This window comes from Pituophis catenifer, unplaced genomic scaffold (assembly GCF_029215685.1).
Source record: "Pituophis catenifer annectens isolate HBS135680 unplaced genomic scaffold, rPitCat1.0.hap2 SCAF_1, whole genome shotgun sequence".
In the NCBI taxonomy this organism is placed as follows: domain Eukaryota; kingdom Metazoa; phylum Chordata; class Lepidosauria; order Squamata; family Colubridae; genus Pituophis; species Pituophis catenifer.
The window spans coordinates 162,078,869-162,102,311 of NW_027256881.1; the positions used below are offsets into that span (position 1 = coordinate 162,078,869).

The 23,443-nt window shown below is 37.9% G+C and overlaps 1 protein-coding gene across 1 annotated transcript in view; it reads right to left on the minus strand.

Moving 5' to 3' along the window:
* The window catches only part of COL4A2 (collagen type IV alpha 2 chain), a 226,075-nt gene that overhangs the window by 58,658 nt on the left and 143,974 nt on the right, over positions 1 to 23,443 (minus strand). Inside the window, exons 15-25 of the mRNA XM_070933134.1 lie at positions 20,256 to 20,318; positions 18,505 to 18,549; positions 17,928 to 17,981; positions 16,050 to 16,116; positions 15,809 to 15,913; positions 8,341 to 8,496; positions 7,159 to 7,251; positions 4,284 to 4,438; positions 3,559 to 3,631; positions 3,355 to 3,461; positions 2,245 to 2,446 (exon numbers count right to left, since the gene is read on the minus strand). Of these exons, the coding sequence (XP_070789235.1) occupies positions 2,245 to 2,446; positions 3,355 to 3,461; positions 3,559 to 3,631; positions 4,284 to 4,438; positions 7,159 to 7,251; positions 8,341 to 8,496; positions 15,809 to 15,913; positions 16,050 to 16,116; positions 17,928 to 17,981; positions 18,505 to 18,549; positions 20,256 to 20,318 (1,120 nt within the window). The remainder of the gene's footprint in view (positions 1 to 2,244; positions 2,447 to 3,354; positions 3,462 to 3,558; positions 3,632 to 4,283; positions 4,439 to 7,158; positions 7,252 to 8,340; positions 8,497 to 15,808; positions 15,914 to 16,049; positions 16,117 to 17,927; positions 17,982 to 18,504; positions 18,550 to 20,255; positions 20,319 to 23,443) is intronic.

Consider the following 23,443-nt stretch of genomic DNA (forward strand, 5'->3'; position numbering starts at 1 on the left):
TGTAAAAATATAATTTACTTTAAAACATTTAAAAAGCACTATGTCTTTAAGAAAGCACATTAAAAACAAAGTCTTATCTTGGTTATGTGAAGCAAGGCTATCTCCCTAGATTCCTCTCCACAATACTGAAACAGTTCACAAGAGAATAAAGCTAACATGAAGATAAGCGGCTTCGGCATCGATACATCATTGAGGTAATAGAAGGGGCGCAGCACAAACTTCACAGCTAAAAGACACCTGAAGTAAAAACAGTTCAAACAGCAAACATTGCTTGAAGCTTGTGGGAGGAAGAAGGTCCAGCAACAGCAGTCCCGATGATAGCTTGCGTGCTACAAAACAGCAAAAGGCAAGCATCCATGGGAGTTTCTCTGGCTTGATTGAAACCATACTGTTTGTGAGTAGGCAAGTAGCCACAGCAATCCTGGAAACACTCGTGACACAGAAGTAGTTGTGTTCTCACCATATGATTGGAACAGCAAATCGCATTGACTTCTGAGTTCCCTTGAGCCAAGTTCTAAGATCATTTTGTACAACAAAGGTGAGGAACCCAGGCTTTATCCTGGTCACCAATCTTACAACCAAAATACAGTTCCTACGCTTTCTTAACAAGCCTAGTCAGGGTGGATCTTTGAGGTTTGTAGCGGAATGTATCATGGCTGTTCCGACATTGGTGAGATATTTCTCCTGTCACCAATCATCTTATAACAAGTTTATAACTGGTTTACTTGTTATGTAAATTACATGTAAATAGATAGTGCTATGCCTTGAAACAATTACATCAAAATTAATGGAAACTGATACCAACAAAATGAATAGCATCTGTGCATGCTAACTGCTTTAATAGCCTTTCCAGGCAGCATCCAGCCAGCCTAACACGCCTATGCAGATGCAGCATCCAGCCAGCCTAACACGCCTACGCAGATGCAGCATCCAGCCAGCCTAGCATGTCTATACCAGTTTCACAAATATTATGCAATATGTCCTGGACATGCATGAGCTACACAAAGCATCTTATAATGCAAGCGAAAATGATTAAACTGAAAATATACATACAAAATCACAAAAACAGAAGTTTTCTATAAAACGGTACATGATAGATTAAGGTTTAGCAGCCAAAAATCTATAAGATACACACAAAAGTCTTCAGGAAGCAAAATTTTGTTGTCCAGTGATACCAGTAGAGATTTCTACAGTATCTAAGGCACCAATCAACCAAACAATGTCTCCACACCACTCAGTGTTATCACTGTTCTCGGCTTGCCTTCAGAAGTTGTGGGTGCTCCATCACTGGAGGCTTTTAAAAAGAGACTGGACAGTCATTTATCTGAAATGGTATAGGATCTTCTGCTTGAAAAATCTACCCTTTACAGATATCTTTATAACTGAGTTCTGTTAGAAGTGAAAATTCAATGGCAATGACCTTTTAGTACCTGATGAATTTTAGACAACAAAGAGTAGCAGGAGATAAGGGATTTATTCCCCTTCTTCATCTGTCTGCTTCTTGTCTAAGAGATTGCTAAACTGAGGCCATTTCCTTCCACTTTTGTTTCCAGATGACCCATGACATGGCAGAAGCTGACCATGTCAGTCAAGGGAACAAGCCAGAGGCCAGAGGGGGGTCAGATGACCAGAAGGCGGCAGAGTCTGACCATGCCAGGCACAGAGGTGAGCCAGTGACCAAAGGGGGGCACCAAGCGGGCCGGTGATGGTGGAGGCGAACTGATCCAGGCAAGTGAGCGAATCAGGGACCATGGGGGTGGGCGAGGGGCAGATGTGCCACACAGCAATGAAGGTGAACTGAGCTGTGTGAGTACAGGCACATGTGTGAGTGATCAGAGAGGGCTGATGGACAGAGCAATGAACAGAATGATGGACACTGAGGTCCCAGAAAGCACATAGTTGCTGACTCGCCTTCTTACAGGATATTGCTAGTTAAACATTAGGCTTCAACTATCTTTTAAAAATATTTCTTGTAAATAAATCTTCTTTCATTATAGTTATAAAACTAATAATTGCTCAAGTTGGATTCCCTTTTTTTTTTCCATTTTATGGATGATGAAGATGATGATTTTCATTTACAGTATATAGATCTAACTTTATACTGCTTTTCATTTTGTGGTTGTCATGTCTCATGCTTTTAGTAACTAGCTCCCTTCCTCCTAGCAGCCATTTTATTATCATATTCATCTCAGGTCCCCAGATTTCCAAATGTGCTCAGATTAGTTGGGAATTGCAAGAAAGTACCTGTCTGAGCAGGAGTGCCTGGGGGGCCAGGAGGGCCTTGAAAGCCAGGGTTTCCATATGTGCCAGGGTCACCTGTAGGACCACGATGTCCCTTTGGACTGGGCAAACCCACACCAGGCAGACCAGTTTCACCAGGAAAACCTTTTGGGCCTGGCTGGCCTGCAGCACCAGGTTCCCCTTGTTCTCCTCTTATGCCATCACCCTGCAAAGAAATTTAAAATATCGTAAGCTTCCATCAGCTAAGCTATTTCAGCACTAAATCACTTTCTTAACTTTCTCAGCTACTTTTTTTACTGAGTTACCCAATTTCTATAAACAGGTAACTCTACAAACTCTATAAACTCAATTTCTATAAACTGGCAATTGCTTACACAATATATATCTTCATATCTCCAGTTGAATGGCTTTAGTGAGTGAGGAAATGTGGGTAACAAAGGAAAAACTCCAAATAGAACTGGTAAGATTGTTTGATGGATGAATAACTTAGAATCAAAATCTTAGAAAACAGTTGTAAAATTATTGTTAGCAGAATATTTATTGCAAGTGACTTGATCTATGAAATCTCTGTGTATTGCAAATAACTTGCAGCATTTTTCAACTATATTGAACCCATAAAATGTCCAAATTGTCACATTCACAGTGTGAGTCTATTAGTTACTGTTGAGTAATTTTTAAAATTTGCATGTTATGAATAAGGCAGGCTGTTCCAACCAAATTTTTAGAACAAAATTATATTCCAATTGAAGCTTCCTAGTTGTCCTCAAGGATAACTGAAAATTCCTGCCTGATTTCAAACTATTCCCATCTAGGAATGCTACAGCTTCTAAAGCATCTAAAAACTGTGAAAACAGTAAAAGCAATCAATCAATAGTTGACCAGTCTACTTCAGGATGAATATTAAACCCCCAAGAATCACTGCCTTTGCCCTGCCAGGGTTCAGTTTCAGATTGCTGGCCTGTCTTGTCCATTAATGAGTCTAAGCAGCACACTCAGCACCTTCAGGACTTGACCTGATTTCAGCCATTAGGAGAAGTCAAGTGGAAGGAAGGCCATCAATGTTGTAAATCTCCCATTAGGTTCTTGAGGGTTGAGGCTGAACTCCTGACTTACCCGAAGACCAGGAAACCCTGGTAAACCATCTATGCCATTCCTGCCTGGTAAACCATCTTCTCCTTGACTTCCAGGAAATCCTGGAGTTCCTGGGTCTCCTTTGGCACCTTGAAAACATGGTTTTATGGAGATGTAGCAAAATAAGTCAATATATACAGTATACAGTGGTTTAGTTTATATTTTAAAAACATATCTGTTTGTTACCTTTTGTGGTAACGTATTGGGAATCCCCTTTTATCCCCTTTGGTCCAGGTGGCCCAGATTCACCAGGGAATCCCTATCGATGGATATTAAGAAAATTTAATTAATCACTCTAAAAACATACTGCAAAAGTGTAAGAAAAAGATTGCGTTACCTTTCGTGAGAACAAAATGCACTAAAGGTTCAGAACAAAAGGAAAAAGATAATTTCTCCCAATTAATGCAGGCTTGCATGCATGTGTGCAGTCCTCTGTTGCAAAGAGAGGATTTCAAGAAAGTACTAAATTTGTGCAAAGTTTATAGTAGGCTGAACACTGAAAAGATGATGAATTAGACTAGTTTCACAACTGGATCTGGTATTTCCGATTTTTTTCTCATAAAAGATTCGTAGCACATTTTTTATAAATCCAAAGAATTAATGGCAATATGCTATTTAGTATACTGTCTTTGGTGTAAGCCGCCCAGAGTCCTCGGAGAGTGGGCGGCATAGAAATATGAATAATAAAAAAAATAAAATAATAAATAAATGGAATTTCTACGGGGAAAACAGTGCTTTCAAGTGGAAGATCTACATATGGAATCCCATTGCTGCAAAGAATGTAAGTCCATGTATGAAGAACCTCACTTTTGAAAATATTTATGGCATAAATATACATAATAAATTTGGGAAATGTTATATAACATTTTGTTCTCTAAAATATACAACATTCCATTACAAAAATATCATACCTTTCTACCAGGAAAGCCCGGAAGTCCATGGTAGCCTTGATCTCCTAATTCTCCTTTCCCTCCAGCATATCCTATTGGACCTTGAAATCCTGGAGGACCAGGTTGTCCTGCAGGACCCCTTCTTCCTTCAACACATATGCAATCTCCTGTATCACCTACAAATATATAAACATATGTGTGTTTGTGTTTGTGTGTGCATAGCATTGAAACATTTACTTGCAACCATGGAATTTTTAGCAAAATTCATATAAAATTACAGCTATCCATATCAGCTCAATACATCCCTTCATAGATACAGATATTGCAAAGAAGACAACCAATATTGTGCCAATAAAGCAGGGCTACTATATCTAAGTTTGAAAACTAATAGGACCACTAGATGAAAGTATAGAGATACTGAAAATTCTGCAGCCTTGATTTCGTAATCCAAATATTATGACAAATCCCAGAGAAGAGCCAAATTGAGTGCCTTGAGGTCACATTCAGCCTGCTGACTGAAATCCTTGCTCTTTGCCTCCATAGATGTCTTATTCACAACAATTTCATAGCACCATGCATCTTTACCTAAAGGCGTCATTCTGAATTCCTTGGGGTTGACTTTTAACTCGGTGTAGTATTGAAACGTCCACTTTTACACACTTGGGATTTCACCAACACGCATCTGGAATCTCATGGCAACTTAAGCCTGCCTATGTGAGCAGAGACTAGAATGGGAAAAATGTTCTTTCTTCAGCCAAGAGGTTTCCTTTTCAAATCCATAGGGCCCCTACCAAAAAAATTGCTGGAATTGGATGTTGAGGTTTCCTTACATATATTTATCTGTAATGTGCAGAGTCCAGCCATTTATTTATACACGCCACACATCTTGATTAAATTCATCCAGATAAATTGTTGCTGCCTCACACTAGTAATTGAAATGATTTAGTATGTTTAGAAAGCACTTCAAAGCTTTACAGCTTGTACAAACACATCAATATACCATTTGTCTTAACAACTTCTGTATGAGCCTGAAAAGAGATGCTGCTTTAACAAATTCTTTTACTGAAGTTAATCAGACCTTTAAAGTAGCTGCATTCATTTCTGAACCACGCACAGCCCTATATTTAGCCTAATTATTTATTGACAGCATTTACTTATAAAATGATTATTAGGGAGCTTATAATCAATACAATTACATACATCATAAAAGATTACAGGTAGTCCTCAATTTATGACTATTTAAGAATAGTTCAAAGTTATGACAATTTTGAAAAAGTGGCTTAAGATCAGTCATCAAAGTTATGAATGTTGCATCACCCCCCCCACACACACACAAGGAGTCATGGGATTTTGGTTGGGTGCTTGGGAACTGACTCACATTTACAATGGTTGCAGTGTTCTGTGGTCATGTGATTGCAATTTGTAGACCTTCTCAGTTAGCTTCTGACAAGCAAAGTCAATGGGGGGAGCCGGATTCACTTAATGACCACTTAACAACTACATTAAAATTAATCGTAAAATTAGGTCTGGTCACATGATGACTTGTTTAAGAGCCTTGGTGGCGCAGCAGACTAAAGTGCTGTTAAGTAACACCAGCTGCCTGCAATTACTGCAAGTTCAAATCTCACCAGGCTCAAGGTTGACTCAGCCTTCAATCCTTTCGAGGTAGGTAAAATGAGGACCTGGATTGTGGGGGCAATAAGCTGACTTTGTATAAAAAAGAACACCGCTTAGGGGGGGCCGAAAGCCCTACTAAGCAGGTATATACAAAAGTATCAAGACTATTGCTTAATGCATTGTAAGCCACCCTGAGTCTCCAGAGAAGGGCGGCATATAAATCGAACCAATAAATAAATAAATAATAAATAAATCTGCATCATTTATCAATCAAAATTCCAGAACCATTTGTGATTGAAAGTCAAGGACTACCCTGTTTTCCCCAAAATAAGACATCCCGACAATAAGCCCAATCGGGCTTTTGAGTGCATGGCAAAAAGGCCAAGTGCTTATTTCAGGGTTCAAAAAAAATATAAGACAGGGTCTTATTTTCAGGGAAACACGGTACCTGTATTTGTGAAACAAACAAATGTAGCCTACACCACAATGGATCTAGCTGCACAAGCTTTCTTCCTCTGCGTTCCAGCCATCTTCAGATAATTTTCATTGATCTTAACTCAAATTAATACAAAGGAGTCACACTGGCTATAATCAGTGGGAGAAAGTAATCAACCAGAAAATTTCCATTTCTCATCAGATTTCATTGATTTCCATAGAAGATGAATAATTTTAATATGTCCTCTTACAATCTTAAACCTTAACAAGTTAATTTGATCTTGATAAGGAAGCAAATAAAATGCCTCACTTTTTCAATGCAATGAGAATTTGAGATGGGATTGTATGTTCTGCAAAATAGAATCTTCACAGATCTTTCCATCAAAATGATGTGATGAGGCAAAGCAAAATACACCATTTTGCTGCTTTCAGTTGGGAGTGTCAAGGCTGAGTGCTTTTTTTTTTCATGTTATGGAGTTTTCATCTTTACTTCCAATGGAAGGTCAACACCCAGTGAGGGAATGGAGGGTTTTAGAAGTAAACCGCTGGCTTAAAGGATGGTGTCATTGAAAGAAATTTGGATTCCTAGACCACAATCTATATTGTCCACAACAAAGGACTTCTAGCAGAGGATGGACTGCACCTCACAAGAACCAGGAAGAACGTGTTTGGAAAACAATTGGCTTGGTTTATCTGAAGGGCTTTAAACTAAAACAGGAAGGGAAGGAAGACCATCTTTATGGTAGGACCCAATCCCAAACATAAACCTAAGACAACCAATTAAATGCATGAAAATCTATGGTGACAATAGATCAATATACTTTTAAAGTATTTTAAACTTTACCTTTCAGTCCTTTTTGCCCTCGTGGACCTGGATAACCTTGCTGGCCTGCAGGACCTTGAACTCCTGAATATCCCTTCAGTCCAACGGAATAGCCTGTAGAATGGAAGACTGGAGTGACTGAGGGAGACTGACATGGTTATGCAGTTCTGTACCAGCATTAACGGGTTAGGTTGTCTGTGCTAAGACTTAAGAAAAAGTCTGAAATCAAGATATATGAGATAACATTGATATTAGTTATTGGGAGATTTACATCCTTCTTTCTTTTGATCAGCTCAAAATATTCATATATGAGTATAATAGCACTGTTGTTTTTCTCCACTTCTTTCAGACATCAGGCAGCAGCAGAAGTTTTTTTAAAAATAGTATTTGCTTCATTTACTTAAACAGATGAAAACCGAGTCTTTATAACATGCTGTTAAACTGCAATGTTGTTTGTTTGTTTGGTTTGACTTAGTATATTATGTGAATTCACTACTATAATTTGTAAACCATGGTTGATAGTATACACAATTGTGTGAAAGTAGTCTAGCATTGGTTATTCATACAACCTCATTAAATAAATGTTATATTAGTACAATAGGGAGGAAGTTTTTTATGACTTTCATTTGCATGGCATATTAAGCCAAGCTGTAGTTTGGTTAACACTGTTATCCAACCTGCACTTTGAATCAGATTGTGATTAAAGAGGAACAGGTTAACTACAAATTGTTACCATTGTTGAAATTTAGCTTATTTTAACTTAAGTCATGGCGTATCATCAGGAGCCAAACAACGGCTATCTTACAATTAACCTTATACATGCAGACATGGCATAACATAATCTCTCTCTCTCTCTCTCTCTCTCTCTCTCTCTGTGTATGACAATAGATTTTAAATCAAAAAATTATCCCACTGAAGGAGTAGTAGAAGAAGAGAATGATAGAAAAGAAAAAGAGAGACAGATTTGACAGAATAAAATTCCTGATAATAATAGATTATTGTGGTCTTAATTAAATGAGACTAAGATATAAAGCAAGGCATTATTTCACAAATAAACAGCTGCTTTAGCATTTGTTTTTATTTACCTGAATTTTCAAATTTCCATTGGTTGTTCAATTTTAAAATGCCTGATTAAGGAAACTTCTCAAAGTATTTTTTTTCTAAATATTTAGAAATCAGTAAATAAATATCTATTCCATTTACCTGGACTTCCTGGAGGGCCAGGGGAGCCAGGGAAGCCAGGTGTTCCTGGTTCACCATCTAAACCGGGAGGACCAGGATGAATAGCTGGGAAGCCAGGATCACCAATAAAACCTTTGGGGCCCATTTCTCCAGGAAAACCTCTTCCCTCAGAAACATCTGGAATGGGAAAGATAGTAGCTCTGTATGGCTTTCAGAAGGCCATAGATGAAAAAGTACAAATGAAAAGCAAACCAGTACAGAATCTTTCACTATTAAAATGAACAAAACAATAAATCAATTATCATATTTATAATAATAAGAAAAAGAAAACAAAATAGAATAAAAACACAGTCCCAGATCATCGTTAAGTCACTGCTGAAACAGAACAATTCTGGTATGTTCCCAAATACACTTTCTGATGGCAGCATTTTTGCTAATGTGGTATTTGCTAATGTGAGGGCCACAACCCAAAATACTTCTTTCTTGATCTTTCCACCTCCTAACTTCTTGTGTAGGTTGGCCCTCCCTTGATGCTTGGACATGATGGACTGTATTGTTCCAGACAAAGTGATCCCTAACATATCCCAGCGCAATGCTATGTAAGAGTTTAACAATTTGATTTGGCTTTAGAGGCTTATTGACAACCAAAGCAATGACTGCAAAGCAGACATTATTCTACAATAGTGGGTCTACCTGACAAGTAGTTTTCTACCACATATTAAACTAGCTGCAACATCTAAATCATTCTAAAGATAGCCTCAAATAAAGTTCACTTTAGTACTGTAGTGCAGTGGTGAAGTTTTATTACCTGAGGTAATAAAAATAGAATCACCTTCATGAACCAGGTAGAGCAGGAACTGTCACTCCTTCTGAAACTGGGCATGGGCTCCACTGGCTACAGCTTCCATCTGTTGCTGAAGCAGGAGCCACAAGCCCAGGAAGATCCTCAAGCTGCAGACCAACTCCTTCAGAGGTAGATGACCCCATCAAGTGTCATTATTGTGGCTGATGTTATCTGATGCCATCAAGTTTAACAAATGTATAGGAGCTTAATCTGGGGTTTAAACTGAATTTTTCTTCCCCATTCAGCCACTGAATATATTCTGGACAACAAATATATATTGGAAAACAAATTTTTCAAAGATTTTGCTTCCTGAAAAACTTTTGGTGATTATGATAGACCCTCTCAAACCAAACACAAATATAATTTCACAATGATGTAGGAATAGGAATAGGAAATAGGAGAAATAGGAAATTAACTTTTACTGACTATGATGTATTTAATTGCATAATGTTTCTGACATGCTACATGAGTTCAACAGAGTTAAAATGATTTTCCTTTGCACTCAGCTGCTGATTTTCCTTTGCACTCAGTGTCCAATGCATCTCGCTGCAGTATCCAACTATTGTTGGATACAACTATTGTCAGCAGCACTGATGGATTCCAGTTGCCCTGATACTGTTTTTCTACTGTGGCAATGTCCTGTTGAAACCATTCACCATGTTTGTCACATCCTCTTCTCTGTAACAGGCCCTGAACTACCAGAAGACAGCTATCATGTCACCCAGAATTCTTATCTTTGTTAGGCCAGACATATCTAGTTTCCTTAATGGTTCATTGTACGATTTAGCCTCCAGACCCCTTATCAACTTTATTTCTCCTCTCTGCACTATTTCTATGGTCTCAGCATAAGTTTTGTAACATGCTAACCAGAATTGGAGGTAGTATTTCAAGTGTGGCCTCACTAGTGCAATATAAACAGTATTATTACTTCTTATCATCTTGATGCTATCCCTCTGTTGATGCAGCATTGATGCCTGCATTGGCTTTTTTGGCAATTACAGCATGCTACTGGCTCATATTGAGGATTGGCCCACAAGGATAACCATCTGCCATGATCTGATTCTGACAAACCCATGCTGGGTTCTAGTAATTGCTTTGTTCACTTCTTGCTGCTCATAAATCCACCTCTTGATGAACTTTCCCAGGATTTTTTCATGTATTGATGTCAGGCTGGTTGGTCTATAGTTTCTTGGATCTACTGTTTTCCCTTTTTGAAAGATTGCAACCACATCAGCTCTTTTCCAGCGCTCTGATAGTTCCTCTGTGCTCCAGAGCGCTGAAATATTTTGTTCAATGTTTCCAAGATTGTATCTGCTAGCTCCTTCAGAAACGTGGGATATAAACCATCTGGTCCTGGCGATTTGAACTCATCTAGAGCGGATACATGTTTTCTTACCATTTCTTACCTAGTTTGACTTGCATTCCTGCTCTGTCCTCACTTGTTGCTTTCCATAGGTTGCACTATTTTTTCCCGTTTCTATGAAGACAGTTGCAAAGAAGGTATTAAGCAGTTCCACTTTCTCCCTGATGCCTGTCACTGTCTTGCCATCATTTCTCATTAGTGGCCCAATCATTTCCTTGACTTCGTTCTTATTCCTTAGATATTGAAATAAATCTTTTGGGGTATTTTTTGTATTTGTCACAAGTCTTAGTTCATTCTGGGCCTTAGCTCCCTGACTCCATCCTTGCAGATTTGGGATATTTGCTGGAATTCTGTTCTAGTTATGTGTCCTTCCTTCCATTTTTCATATTTGTCCTTTTTGTCCCTCAGTTCGTCAGAGAGTTCTTTCTGCACCATGATGGTTTTATCTGGGGTCTCTTATTCTCTGGATTATTGTGTTTGATTGTGCTTTTATAATTTCATTTTTCAGAATTTCTGAGCATTTTGACTTGTTTTTCCCTTTAGGATTTCTATTCATGGAATCTTTCCTAATCTCTGTTTTAAGCTTGTTGAACTCAACTTTCTTAAAGTCTAAAACCCTAGTTCATTTGATTACTTGTGTCTGCATAATGTTGACTTCTAGTATGACATGGTCACTCTTCCCCTTCTACAACTTCTACCCCTTCTATCATTTCATCCCTACTAATAAGAATTAAGTCCAGTATAGATTACCTTCTAGTTCTCTCCTCTACCTTTTGGATGACAAAGTTGTCAGCTACTCACATCAGGAACCTATTTAATCTCTCACTAGTTGCAGAGTTTGTCTCTCAGTTATCAGGATATGTTCCATCCCACCAACTTTCAATAACAGCAACAATATTGTACCTGTCTTCAAAAGTTCATCTTGTTTGTTCCTCATACTTTGAGCATTAGTGTATAGGCATCTCATTCCTTTTTGACTGACCTTGCATTTGCTTCCCTTATCTCCTGTTTTATACCTGAGTTCGCCTTTCTTCTCTTCACTCCCAATCATTGTCTGATTGACTGACTTGAAGTTTATGCTTGGGGCTAGGCCCTAAAGATGGTTTCCATTTCTTTCCCATTTTAGTTTAAAGCCCTTCAGATAAACTGAATCAATTGTTTTCTAAACACGTGTCCCAGTTCTTGTGAGGCTTAGTCGATCCCCTGTCAAAAGCCCTTCCTGTAGGTAATGTAAACCATGGTCTAGGAATCCAAAATTCTCTCAAAAGCACCATCCCTTGAGCTGTGATTTACTTCAGCTACTTCTAGTAGCTAAATCATGAGCCATGATTCCTAGACCATGGTTTACATTGCCTACATCCCTCATTGGATGGTGACCTTCTATCGGAAGTACAGAAGACCACCACCTGTGCTCCTACCTCTTTGGCTTTCCAGCCTAATTGCTCATAGTTCTTTGATATTAATTTCAAGTTTTTAATTTAATTTAATTTAATTTAATTTAATTTAATTTAATTTAATTTATCATATTTCTATGCCGCCCAACTCCCAAGGGACTCTGGGCAGCTTACAACAAAATAATACAAACAATGAACATAAAATAAAATAAAAAACATTATAAAAGCATTTTAAAAACATTAAAAACACATGCACACCATCCATGGCTGGATCTCGCAAGATTGAACAGCGAGATCAACGGCCTCAGGCTTGCCGGAAAAGCCAGGTCTTCACCGCTTTCCGGAAGGCCAATAGGGTGGGGGTAGTCCGGACCTCAGGAGGTAACTGGTTCCAGAGAGCTGGGGCAGCCACAGAGAAGGCCCTCCCCCGCGGGCCTGCCAACCGGCATTGTTTAGCTGACGGGACCCAGAGGAGACCAACTCTGGGATTTTGTTGCATCATTCCTCCCAAATCAATGGAGAAAAAGATAATAATCAGTGAGCTTGATTATTTTGGTAAGCTTGTCACATCTTTGATCTTTGCATCTGGGAGACAACATCCTAGCCTTGAAGGTTAAATTCTTCTACAAATGACCGATTCTGTTCCTTTAAGAAGTGAGTCTCCTATCACCAACACATGCCTTTTTTCTTCACGGTCCTTTTTTTTTTTTTTTTAACTTCATGGTTTTGTACGTTGTAAGAAGTTTGTCAATCAGCTGAATGTCATTTGGTGTTCCGTAGATGCCAAGAAAATTATCTCTGAAATTCTTGAATTATTTCCTCTGGCCCCACTAACAGATCTGTGAAGCACTTGCCATTTATGAAATATCTGATCTGTGTACCAACAAAAATGCTTTCCTTAATTTTGGCATCAGTTATTTTGAAAACATCTATCTCAAATAACAAAAATCTTCATCTTCCTTGTTATTGCTTTCACAAAATTTTTCATCAGTCTGAGTTTTATGTAAAATGGAAACAAAAATATATTTGTCGGGTCAACAAGTGATTTGTATATCACATTTTTCTGTCCTGGAACCAAATTCTTTTAGAATGACCACTTCTTTTTAAAGTAATGTGACTCCCTTGCACAACTGTCCTATTTGTATATGTAACAACGGTACTTGGTATATCCGAGCTGCATTTCAAGCAGCAGAGCCACTACTTTTGGATCTCCGTAGATATTCCAGTTGTACTGGATGTGCTTCAATAACAGTTCATGTTTTTGTACAGTATGCATGTGCGCAGCATAGTGAACAGGCACTGAGGGATATAAATTGCCATTGTGTAATAAGATAGCCTTGAGGCTTAACACTGATGAATCAATAAAGAGACACCATCTAGTGGGTCATCCTTGCAATCCAAAGTTGGGAACAAACTGTCAATGTCAGTATAGAAAATGAGGCCGTCAACCTGTGCTAAAAAAATTGTTAAATAATCTTGGTGGCTTTAAAAGACAGAAATTTTCTTACCTGTTGATATCAAACACCATCCTTGCAGTCTTGAACTCAGTAGTTCTGCTTTTGATTCTGACAAACCTAAGTCCCTGATCAGGTCCTTTAACTCTGACTGTGTAATGAGATGTGACTCACCAGACATACACAGTTCAAAATCTGGATCATTGTCACTGTCCATGCCTGGCTGGTGCACTGCAGCATCTTTGTCTGTTTCATCTAAGTTCCATTTCTCTGGTGGCTTCAGTACTGAAAGATTGTTGTCATGTGACACTGGTCTCATGGCTGAAGGCAGATTGGAATATTTAATTTATTTCATATTTTTAGCAGAGAAACCAGCAACATTACTCACACAGAAGTAGTTGTCACAGGATCATTCTGTTCTCACCATATGATTGGAACAGCAAATCGCATTGACTTCCGAGTTCCCTTGAGCCAAGTTCTAAGATCATTTTGTACAACAAATGTGAGGAACCCAGGCTTTATCCTGGTCACCAATCTTACAACCAAAATACAGTTCCTACGCTTTCTTAACAAGCCTAGTCAGGGTGGATCTTTGAGGTTTGTAGCGGAATGTATCATGGCTGTTCCGACATTGGTGAGATATTTCTCCTGTCACCAATCATCTTATAACAAGTTTATAACTGGTTTACTTGTTATGTAAATTACATGTACACAGATAGTGCTATGCCTTGAAACAATTACATCAAAATTAATGGAAACTGATACCAACAAAATGAATAGCATCTGTGCATGCGAACTGCTTTAATAGCCTTTCCAGGCAGCATCCAGCCAGCCTAACACGCCTACGCAGATGCAGCATCCAGCCAGCCTAGCATGTCTATACCAGTTTCACAAATATTATGCAATATGTCCTGGACATGCATGAGCTACACAAAGCATCTTATAATGCAAGCGAAAATGATTAAACTGAAAATATACATACAAAATCACAAAAACAGAAGTTTTCTATAAAACGGTACATGATAGATTAAGGTTTAGCAGCCAAAAATCTATAAGATACACACAAAAGTCTTCAGGAAGCAAAATTTTGTTGTCCAGTGATACCAGTAGAGATTTCTACAGTATCTAAGGCACCAATCAACCAAACAATGTCTCCACACCACTCAGTGTTATCACTGTTCTCGGCTTGCCTTCAGAAGTTGTGGGTGCTCCATCACTGGAGGCTTTTAAAAAGAGACTGGACAGTCATTTATCTGAAATGGTATAGGATCTTCTGCTTGAGCAGGCAGTTGGACTAGAAGACCTCCAAGATCCCTTCCAACTCTGTTATTCTGTTAGTGTTGCTAAAAGTTGTTTAAAAAATCAGATACCCATAAAAGTCTTTAAATATTTGAAGTGAAGTACTTATATTAAAGATACCCTTTACAGATATCTTTATAACTGAGTTCTGTTAGAAGTGCAAATTCAATGGCAATGACCTTTTAGTACCTGATGAATTTTAGACAACAAAGAGTAGCAGGAGATAAGGGATTTATTCCCCTTCTTCATCTGTCTGCTTCTTGTCTAAGAGATTGCTAAACTGAGGCCATTTCCTTCCACTTTTGTTTCCAGATGACCCATGACATGGCAGAAGCTGACCATGTCAGTCAAGGGAACAAGCCAGAGGCCAGAGGGGGGTCAGATGACCAGGAGGCGGCAGAGTCTGACCATGCCAGGCACAGAGGTGAGCCAGTGACCAAAGGGGGGCACCAAGCGGGCCGGTGATGGTGGAGGCGAACTGATCCAGGCAAGTGAGCGAATCAGGGACCATGGGGGTGAGGGACGGGCAGATGTGCCACACAGCAATGAAGGTGAACTGAGCTGTGTGAGTACAGGCACATGTGTGAGTGACCAGAGAGGGCTGATGGACAGAGCAATGAACAGAATGATGGATACTGAGGTCCCAGAAAGCACATAGTTGCTGACTCGCCTTCTTACAGGATATTGCTAGTTAAACATTAGGCTTCAACTATCTTTTAAAAATATTTCTTGTAAATAAATCTTCTTTCATTATAGTTATAAAACTAATAATTGCTCAAGTTGGATTCCCTTTTTTTTTTTCCATTTTATGGATGATGAAGATGATGGTAGAGTCGCAGTGCTGAAAAGAGCTACAATTGCATGCTTACTGGATTATTGCCAAGACTTTTGATTTCTCTAATTAATCTTTATCTTCAAAGCAACACAGTCCACATACAATCTATTCAAAGCAGTAAAAAAGAAGCATTTGTTATGAAAATGTGCCTGGATTGTATAAACAGCTGCAGAGATCAAAGGAAATCAGCCAAGCCACATTAGCACTTATAATGACATTACGAGGAAAAGTTCAATTATTATAGACTGGATAAAAATGAATATATTTCTCCAGAATCAATGCACTATATCAGAAAATTACCATCAAATGATGCACCTTCTGCACCAGGTGGGCCAGGACTGCCTTTGGTTCCTCTCTCTCCCTTGGGGCCTGGAATGCCATCCATTCCCCGGTCACCAGGTACACCTGGAAAACCCCCAAATTTAGTTTAAACTTCAGCTATATAAGGATAACTCCAGATTATCTCACATTAATATATTTAACACTTTCCCAAAAAACTGCTAAGCCACATAGCAATATTCAAAAGGAATAAAAGCAGCACCTTTTATAAGTGTGGGTTGTTGTGCGTGACCTGGTGGCCCTCGAATTCCTTTATCTCCAGGTTCTCCCTATAGAAATACAAATTTAGTTAAGCTAATTTAGTACATACTTGAAAATCAACTAATTTCATTACGAATGAGAAAATAAGGCATGAAGAACCTTCATTTTGCCACAGACCCAATAATTTCCATAATACTGCATTTTATTCTTATCAGTTACTATAATATTTCTTCATTTTCTTCAAGAGCCTTGGTAGTACAGTGGTTTAATGCACCCTGTTATTAACACAGCTGCCTGCAATTTCTGCAGGTTTGAATCTTACCAGGCTCAAGGTTGACTCAGCCTTCCATCCTTTCTAAGGTAGGTTAAATGAGGACCCAGTTTGTGGGGGCAATAAGCTGACTTTGTATAAATATACAAAAGTATGAAGGCTATTGCTTAACGCATTGTAAGCTGCCCTGAGTCTCTGGAGAAGGGCAGCATATAAATCAAATTAAAAAAAAAATTTTTTTTTTACTCTTCACACAGAGGCTAAAATATCCCCATAGTAAGTGAACAGTACTTATATTACAATAATACCATGATACATTGTTTTACTAGTTTCTTACCTTCACCCATCAATTTTCCCAATTTATTCTTGCTTGGCTACTCCAACATTATGCAAGTTTTAGACTTCAAAATCTTAGCTTATAAGTAGAGAGACACCAGCTACAATTGGTCATTGTTTAAGTCATACCATGCCCTTTCCTTAATAATAAATATGTAAGTTTTGCAAGCAAGGCCATAAAGGAGGAAATAGAAACCATAATCAAATTATGCAAAAATGCTGTCAGGCCTGGAAGCCATATCTTATGTTGGGCCTTCAAGCCTACCACATTTTCTACTGTGGAAAAATAGGAGGGGGGATTGTATGGAGTATGGGAGATATATAGTCAAAATAACATTCCTTTCTCAGAGAGTCAAGGATGCACTGCCCTGGCATCTGGAGTTGGGTGACTGGAAGGTATCTCCAGTTTGGTCAGTGTATGATTGGATCATGTGATGGACATATGGGTGCTGGGCAGGGACTTGAACTTTCACTTGGGTGGGGAAAACCGAGAAACTTTCAGATTCGGGTTTTCCCAAATGTGCCAATATGACATCCCTAATAAAATGGAGCGTTGAGGAATTTCGAGCCTCGGCATCTTCTTTTGTTGGGGGTGTTACTTGGAACCCTGATAAATGCTTGAAGAAAGGCTAAAAATAATAGTGAGAAAAAACAGGGGCATACATAATATTAAGCAAATCATATTTTATTTATTAAATGTATTGGCCATCCATCTTGCCACCGGGTAACTCTTATATCAGGTATTCTAGCATATTCATGTTTATATTTAATAAGCCTACATACCTAAAACACTTATACAGGGTCTGTTCAGACTGTTCAGACCAGGACATTTGGCATTTTGCCATATCTGATGCTGTTCAATTGATCTGACCTTGAATGATAATTGCTTAGTAACTCTCAGCAGACAAACATTCACACACCCAACTGAAAGCCACCATTGTCAGTAAGGGAAAAGATAAGTAGTAGAGATGTGGATAATCCTTTCTTGTGTGAGGACAATGGCTGGCATATTACAAGGAAGGAAGCATGGAGTGGGGTGATCATCCAAGGGGAAATTATAAAATGGCAAGCCTAGATTTTGTGAAAATGATGCTTGGGGCAATATTAAAAACAAACAAACTTCAGCTTGAAATGGATCAATTTATAAATAATGTATCTCAGTCAGTAAGGTTGCTGTATATGGAAACCAATTAACTATTGTTTTATATATTTCTTGTAACCTGCCTACAATGTAGTTATTTGAGGGTTTAACATACAATTAAGAATAATTACCGTCATCCCTTTCTGACCAGGAATGCCCCGGATTCCATAATTTCCTGGGAGACCCTGAAATGAAAATCAAAAAGAATAGCAAGATTTATTTTAACCAAACTCCACATGCCTGCTTCTGCTCCTTATTCTGCATTACAGCAGTGAGAGTGCTCAGAGCCAAAACTGAGTAGGGCCAGGTAGGTGGACTTGGTAAGATGATAGTTGGTCCGGGGAAATATACTACCCCATCTCTACTTTAAAATAATTGATGAAATTGGAAAGTAAGCTCAACATTTTATCGAACTTCATTCTTTTTTTGGGTGAGACCTACTATTTACTATGTGATCCCTCCTCCTTCTATTTGTTAGCTGCTTTTGTCATCTTTTTTGGGCATGCCTCCTCTGATACTAATCATTTTACTGATCTGCTGCTCATTTAGGGCTGGTCTTACTTTTTCCCCTATCAGTTCTCTTGCTTTGTAAGAAGCATATCTCAGTGCACGGTGGCTATAAGGAGAAAGAGGCAATTTTCCTTTTAAAATGTCCTTAAGTTATCTTTCTTTCTAAAAAGCAACCTGATTCTGGGACTTCATACTTACCACATCTCCTTCAGCTCCTTTTAGGCCATTGATTCCTGGTAAACCCTATAAACATTAACAAACAGAACCATGTTATTAAATATTTATTATCAATTCCTTTAAAATACCAAGGAGCCTTGGTAGTACAGTGGTTTAAAGCACCCTGTTAACACAGCTGCCTGCAATTACTGCAGGTTCGAATCTTACCAGGCTCAAGGTTGACTCAGCCTTCCATCCTTTCTAAGGTAGGTTAAATGAGGACCCAGTTTGTGGGGGCAATAAACTGACTTTGTATAAATATACAAAAGTATGAAGGCTATTGCTTAACGCATTGTAAGCCGCCCTGAGTCTCCGGAGAAGGGCGGCATATAAATCAAATTTAAAAAAAAAATAGATTTTATTGAAATTAAACTTTATGAAGGCCCAATTTCATATATAATATGAAGAATGAAATGAAACTTTCCAATATTTCTTGGCTATCATCTGAATGCCTAGCTGTGGAGGCTACATTACATGTGAACAGACTAAATTCACCAAAAACATATCAATATGGTCCATCACTATCAGGTAAAAATACTGGAAATTCAATGGGTGCTTTGACAGAATTTTTGTACATACATCCTATGCACATTTATGCCTACATGAATATACAGTACTGGAGATCCAACTTTATTCTATTGTGAATTAAGCTAAATTATCCCAACTATGTTTTAAAAGAAAAGAACATTAAATAGGAATGGTTATATCAATGATACCTGCTTATTTTATCCTAACTACATTATGGGGGATACTGGGATATATTTCAAATATTTATGAACCCCCAAAAGTTAAAAGTGACCATCAGACTGATATTTTTGATGGCCATGACAATGAACAAAGGAGACTGAAGTGACAGATGCCTTAGCTTTGAATGTGAATTCCACCTTTTACCACCAAACATCTGACACTGATGATAGAGTTTATACCCACAAATAAATAAACAAAACCAGAAGACACAATGGCAAATCATTCTATGGTTGCCAAGAAAACCTCACAGATATTTCCATTTAGTCACAAAGAGTCCAATAAAGACTATCTTGATTTTTCATTGTCTGCTCAACTTTCCAGTGTCTAGCGCCCACACTTTCATCTACCAGAAGCTTAAACACTCACTAAAATACTGTACATCTTGGCTAAAGCAATTGAATACTCTTTCACATGATGAAGATTACTGTGTGCCTCCAACAAAAATCTGGGCTACAAATGCTTCCTTTACCCAGGCTTGAATGAGATGCTTAGTACTAGAAAAGGAGAAATAGTCTAAGCTCCCTATCAGTTTCACTTGAGGATATTCCTTTCTGATGATAAATATGATTCTCAGAACTCTCAGAACAGACTCTCAGAACATGTGCAAAACAACAAGAAAATCCAACCAAAATATGAATAGGGTAAGTAAGTAGTCCTTACTTAGTGCTTGCTTCAGACTGCAACCCTTTGTAGTTATGATGCTGAAATTTTGTGACCAATGCCCAAATGGCATATCTCCCCCACTCTCTCATCGTGTATTTGCCACTACAATCAGTTAGTCAGTTAGTAAGCACTGTCCAATGTAAAATCCTAAGCAAAGACATAGTGACTGTTTCACTTAACAACCAAGTTGCCAGTCCCAATTGTGGTAGTTAGAAAAGGACCACCTGTACCAGAAACACCACTGAAAATGGTTTCATATTCTTAGTATAGAAGGAAATAATTAGGTAGAACATAATTAATGCTTGGTTTTGTTATATATTTACTCTTTGTCCTGGAAAGCCAGTTATTCCTTCTTCTCCCTTTTCTGCTCCTTGTGCAGGAAAACCCTGTGGGAAAAAATATTTGCACAATTGTAGCATAATAATATGTAATTTAGCATACAATATTAACACTTCATGGAGAGGATCATAATAATAATACAGAGGATACAGCCATGAACTAGTAGTAATAGTCCCTTTGCAGGACAGCAAGAAATATCTCTAAGCATGTCCCATAGGTGCTTTTTTCAAAAGGCAATTGAACTTTGTTGTTTTCCTTTGAAAACATTTAGCTTCTCATCCAAGAAGCTCCTTCAGTTCTAACTCTCTAAGCATGTGTTTTCCCATTCCCGTTCATCTATAATCCTGGTATATTGCTTCTACAAATATCTCATCAAGTGGCAGCTTATAGACAACCTCAGAAGCTAAGAAGGAACAGCCCTGACTATTATTTGGTCAAGGAATCACCTTGAGCTTTAGGTTTGAAGGGGCTCTTGAAAAACATCCAGAAGAAGTTAATGGCAAATGCTTCTGTAATATTAATCAATCAATCAATCAATCAATCAATCAATCAGAATACAGCTGGAAGGGACCTTGGAGGTCTTCTAGTCCAGTCCACTGCTCAAGCAGGAGACCCTATGCAATTTCAGACAAGTGACTGTTCAGTCTCTTCTTAAAAACCTCCAGTGACGAAGCACCTACAATTTCTGAAGGCAAGCTGTTCCACTGGTTAATTGTCCTCAATGTTAGGAAGTTTCTCCTTAGTTCCAGGTTGCTTCTGTCCTTGATTAGTTTCTACCCTTTGTTTCTGGACAGAAACTAAAACTGTCACGGCAACTGAATAAATTAATAAAAAGCAAGCTTGAGCTGAGGGACTCTTGTTTTATCTACACTCAAGTATATGAAGGAAATGAGCTGTATTCTTTTCTAAGTACAGGTTGATATAGATAAAACAAAGGTGCAGACTTTCCATCACTTTAAGGGGTGCGCTTTGTGCTATCCTCCATAAAAGGGCAATGACAAGATTCCAAAGTATTATGAGACAATTTATCTTTATGTTTTCATGCATTTATGACTTTTTAACTTTTTAATACATGCAAACATCACATAAAATTGAATACATTCAAAGCTGCTATAGTTTACTTTTCCCCAACATGAGGTAAAATGAGGACCCAGTTTGTGGGGGCAATAAGCTGACTTTGTATAAAAAAGAACACCACTTGGGGGGGGGTGAAAGCCCTACTAAGCAGGTATATACAAAAGTATGAAGACTATTGCTTAACGCATTGTAAGCCGCCCTGAGTCTTTGGAGAAGGGTGGCATATAAATCGAACCAATCAATCAATCAATCAATCAATCAATCAATAAACAAACATACAGATGCTCCCCCTTATAGTGGCAAGAAAAAGACACTGCCATTTATTTGATCTCCAGTAGGTGGTGCTTTAACAGCCTGGACAGATATTTTCAGAGATGATCATCTAATTCCAGTTATAATTGCAGAAAAAGGGACAGAAGACAACTAAGGAGGGAGTAGAAAAATAGTACCGAGAGGAAGAGAGAGACTTCTACACAGAAGCATCACCTCTTTTTGGAACAAACAAGTCAAGAAAGTGGGTTATTTACTATTCCAAAAATGGACAAAATTGCAATATTTTGTTGTTTAGAGGGAGCATCAGTACCATAGACACGTCTCTTAAAGAAAAAAGATGCCTCCTTGTTAGGAAATTGTCATTGCCCAACTGGTTGGTCAGACAATATATAAACCAACATTGTGTGTTTGTAGTTAAAAGTATTATGTAGCTTTAAAAACTGTGTTGCATCATCATGCATCCTGATTGGCTGAGCTCTGTAGCCAATGTACTTAAGGAAGGCTGAATTATGGTTTGTGTGGACACTACACCAATTTACCTGCTGATATGCTGTAACTCTATATTTGATCTCTCTGCATGATCATTGCTTGATCATGGCTATTTATTGCTTTCTAATATTTATTGACTATTTTTATATTGAACTTTGTTCCTGATTGAAACTAAAGAAGATCTATTTTATTGTATTTTTCTACAACTGGTAAGAAGACTTTATATTGGAAAATATCCCTGGACTGATCTTTATCTCACTTTATATGTGTATGACTCGGAATGTTTTTGGACTATGATTTTGCTTTTTCCTTAAAAGTAAAATACTATCAAAACCCAGTTTGTTTGTATGTTAACTGTTATTGTTCACAATCATTCTCAGTCGCTTTCGTATGTAAACTCAAAGGGTACTCTGCTCAATAATCCACAACAATGGTTGTGAGACAAGAATATCCTTAACACTCTTGGTTTCTTTGGGAAGAAAGTTGGAGGAGAAGGGATGGGAAGGGTGGGGAGAAAGTGGAAGAAAAACAGAGAGGAGGGGAAAAGGGATGGGAAAGGCAAGAGAGGAGGAGGGGAAGATTGTGAAGAACAGGTAGGAAATAAAATTGTCAGTGCGATAGAGAAAAGGCCAATCAGGCTGCAAGTAGACCAGAGGACCCCAAGTGTCCATCTTGCCATAGTTATGGAGAGGCAAAAGAAACACAAGCACCATTCTCTTCTCTCCCACACTTTATGGTTTATATGCAAAAATCTGCTTGAAATACACGTGTTTGTCCTTCACAATTACTTTTGCCCTAAGAAATGCAAATCAGAAGAATTTACAGTAAGATCAACCTTTCTGTATCTTAAGTAAAATAATTCCAGATCTCAGAAAATGAACACATTTCATTTTCACTTCTGAGAAGCAACTCAGTTAGAATTCTTTAGCTTTTCTGATGCACTCTTCTGTGGTTAATAAAATTAAATATAATAATAATAACAGGTAGCACAGTATATTATCAACAATTTTCTGCCAGCCCCCCATTCTTCTATAATTTGTATTTGCTTGTCATTTCTTCTTTGTATGCTCACCCCAAGTATTGTTTTTGATTACTAAAGGTGCAGGATTAATAATAAAGTGTCTTGATTTTAATTAATAAATAATTTAATTAATGTAATTAATAATTAAAAATAAAGTAATTTTAACATAATAAAAATATTATATTTGATTAAGATTATTAAATTATTATTAAACTATCAAATTAAATTATTAATAAATATTATTAATATTTAATAGTAAATACTAATTACTATTTTTAGAATAAATTAATTTGAATAAAATTATTTTATTTT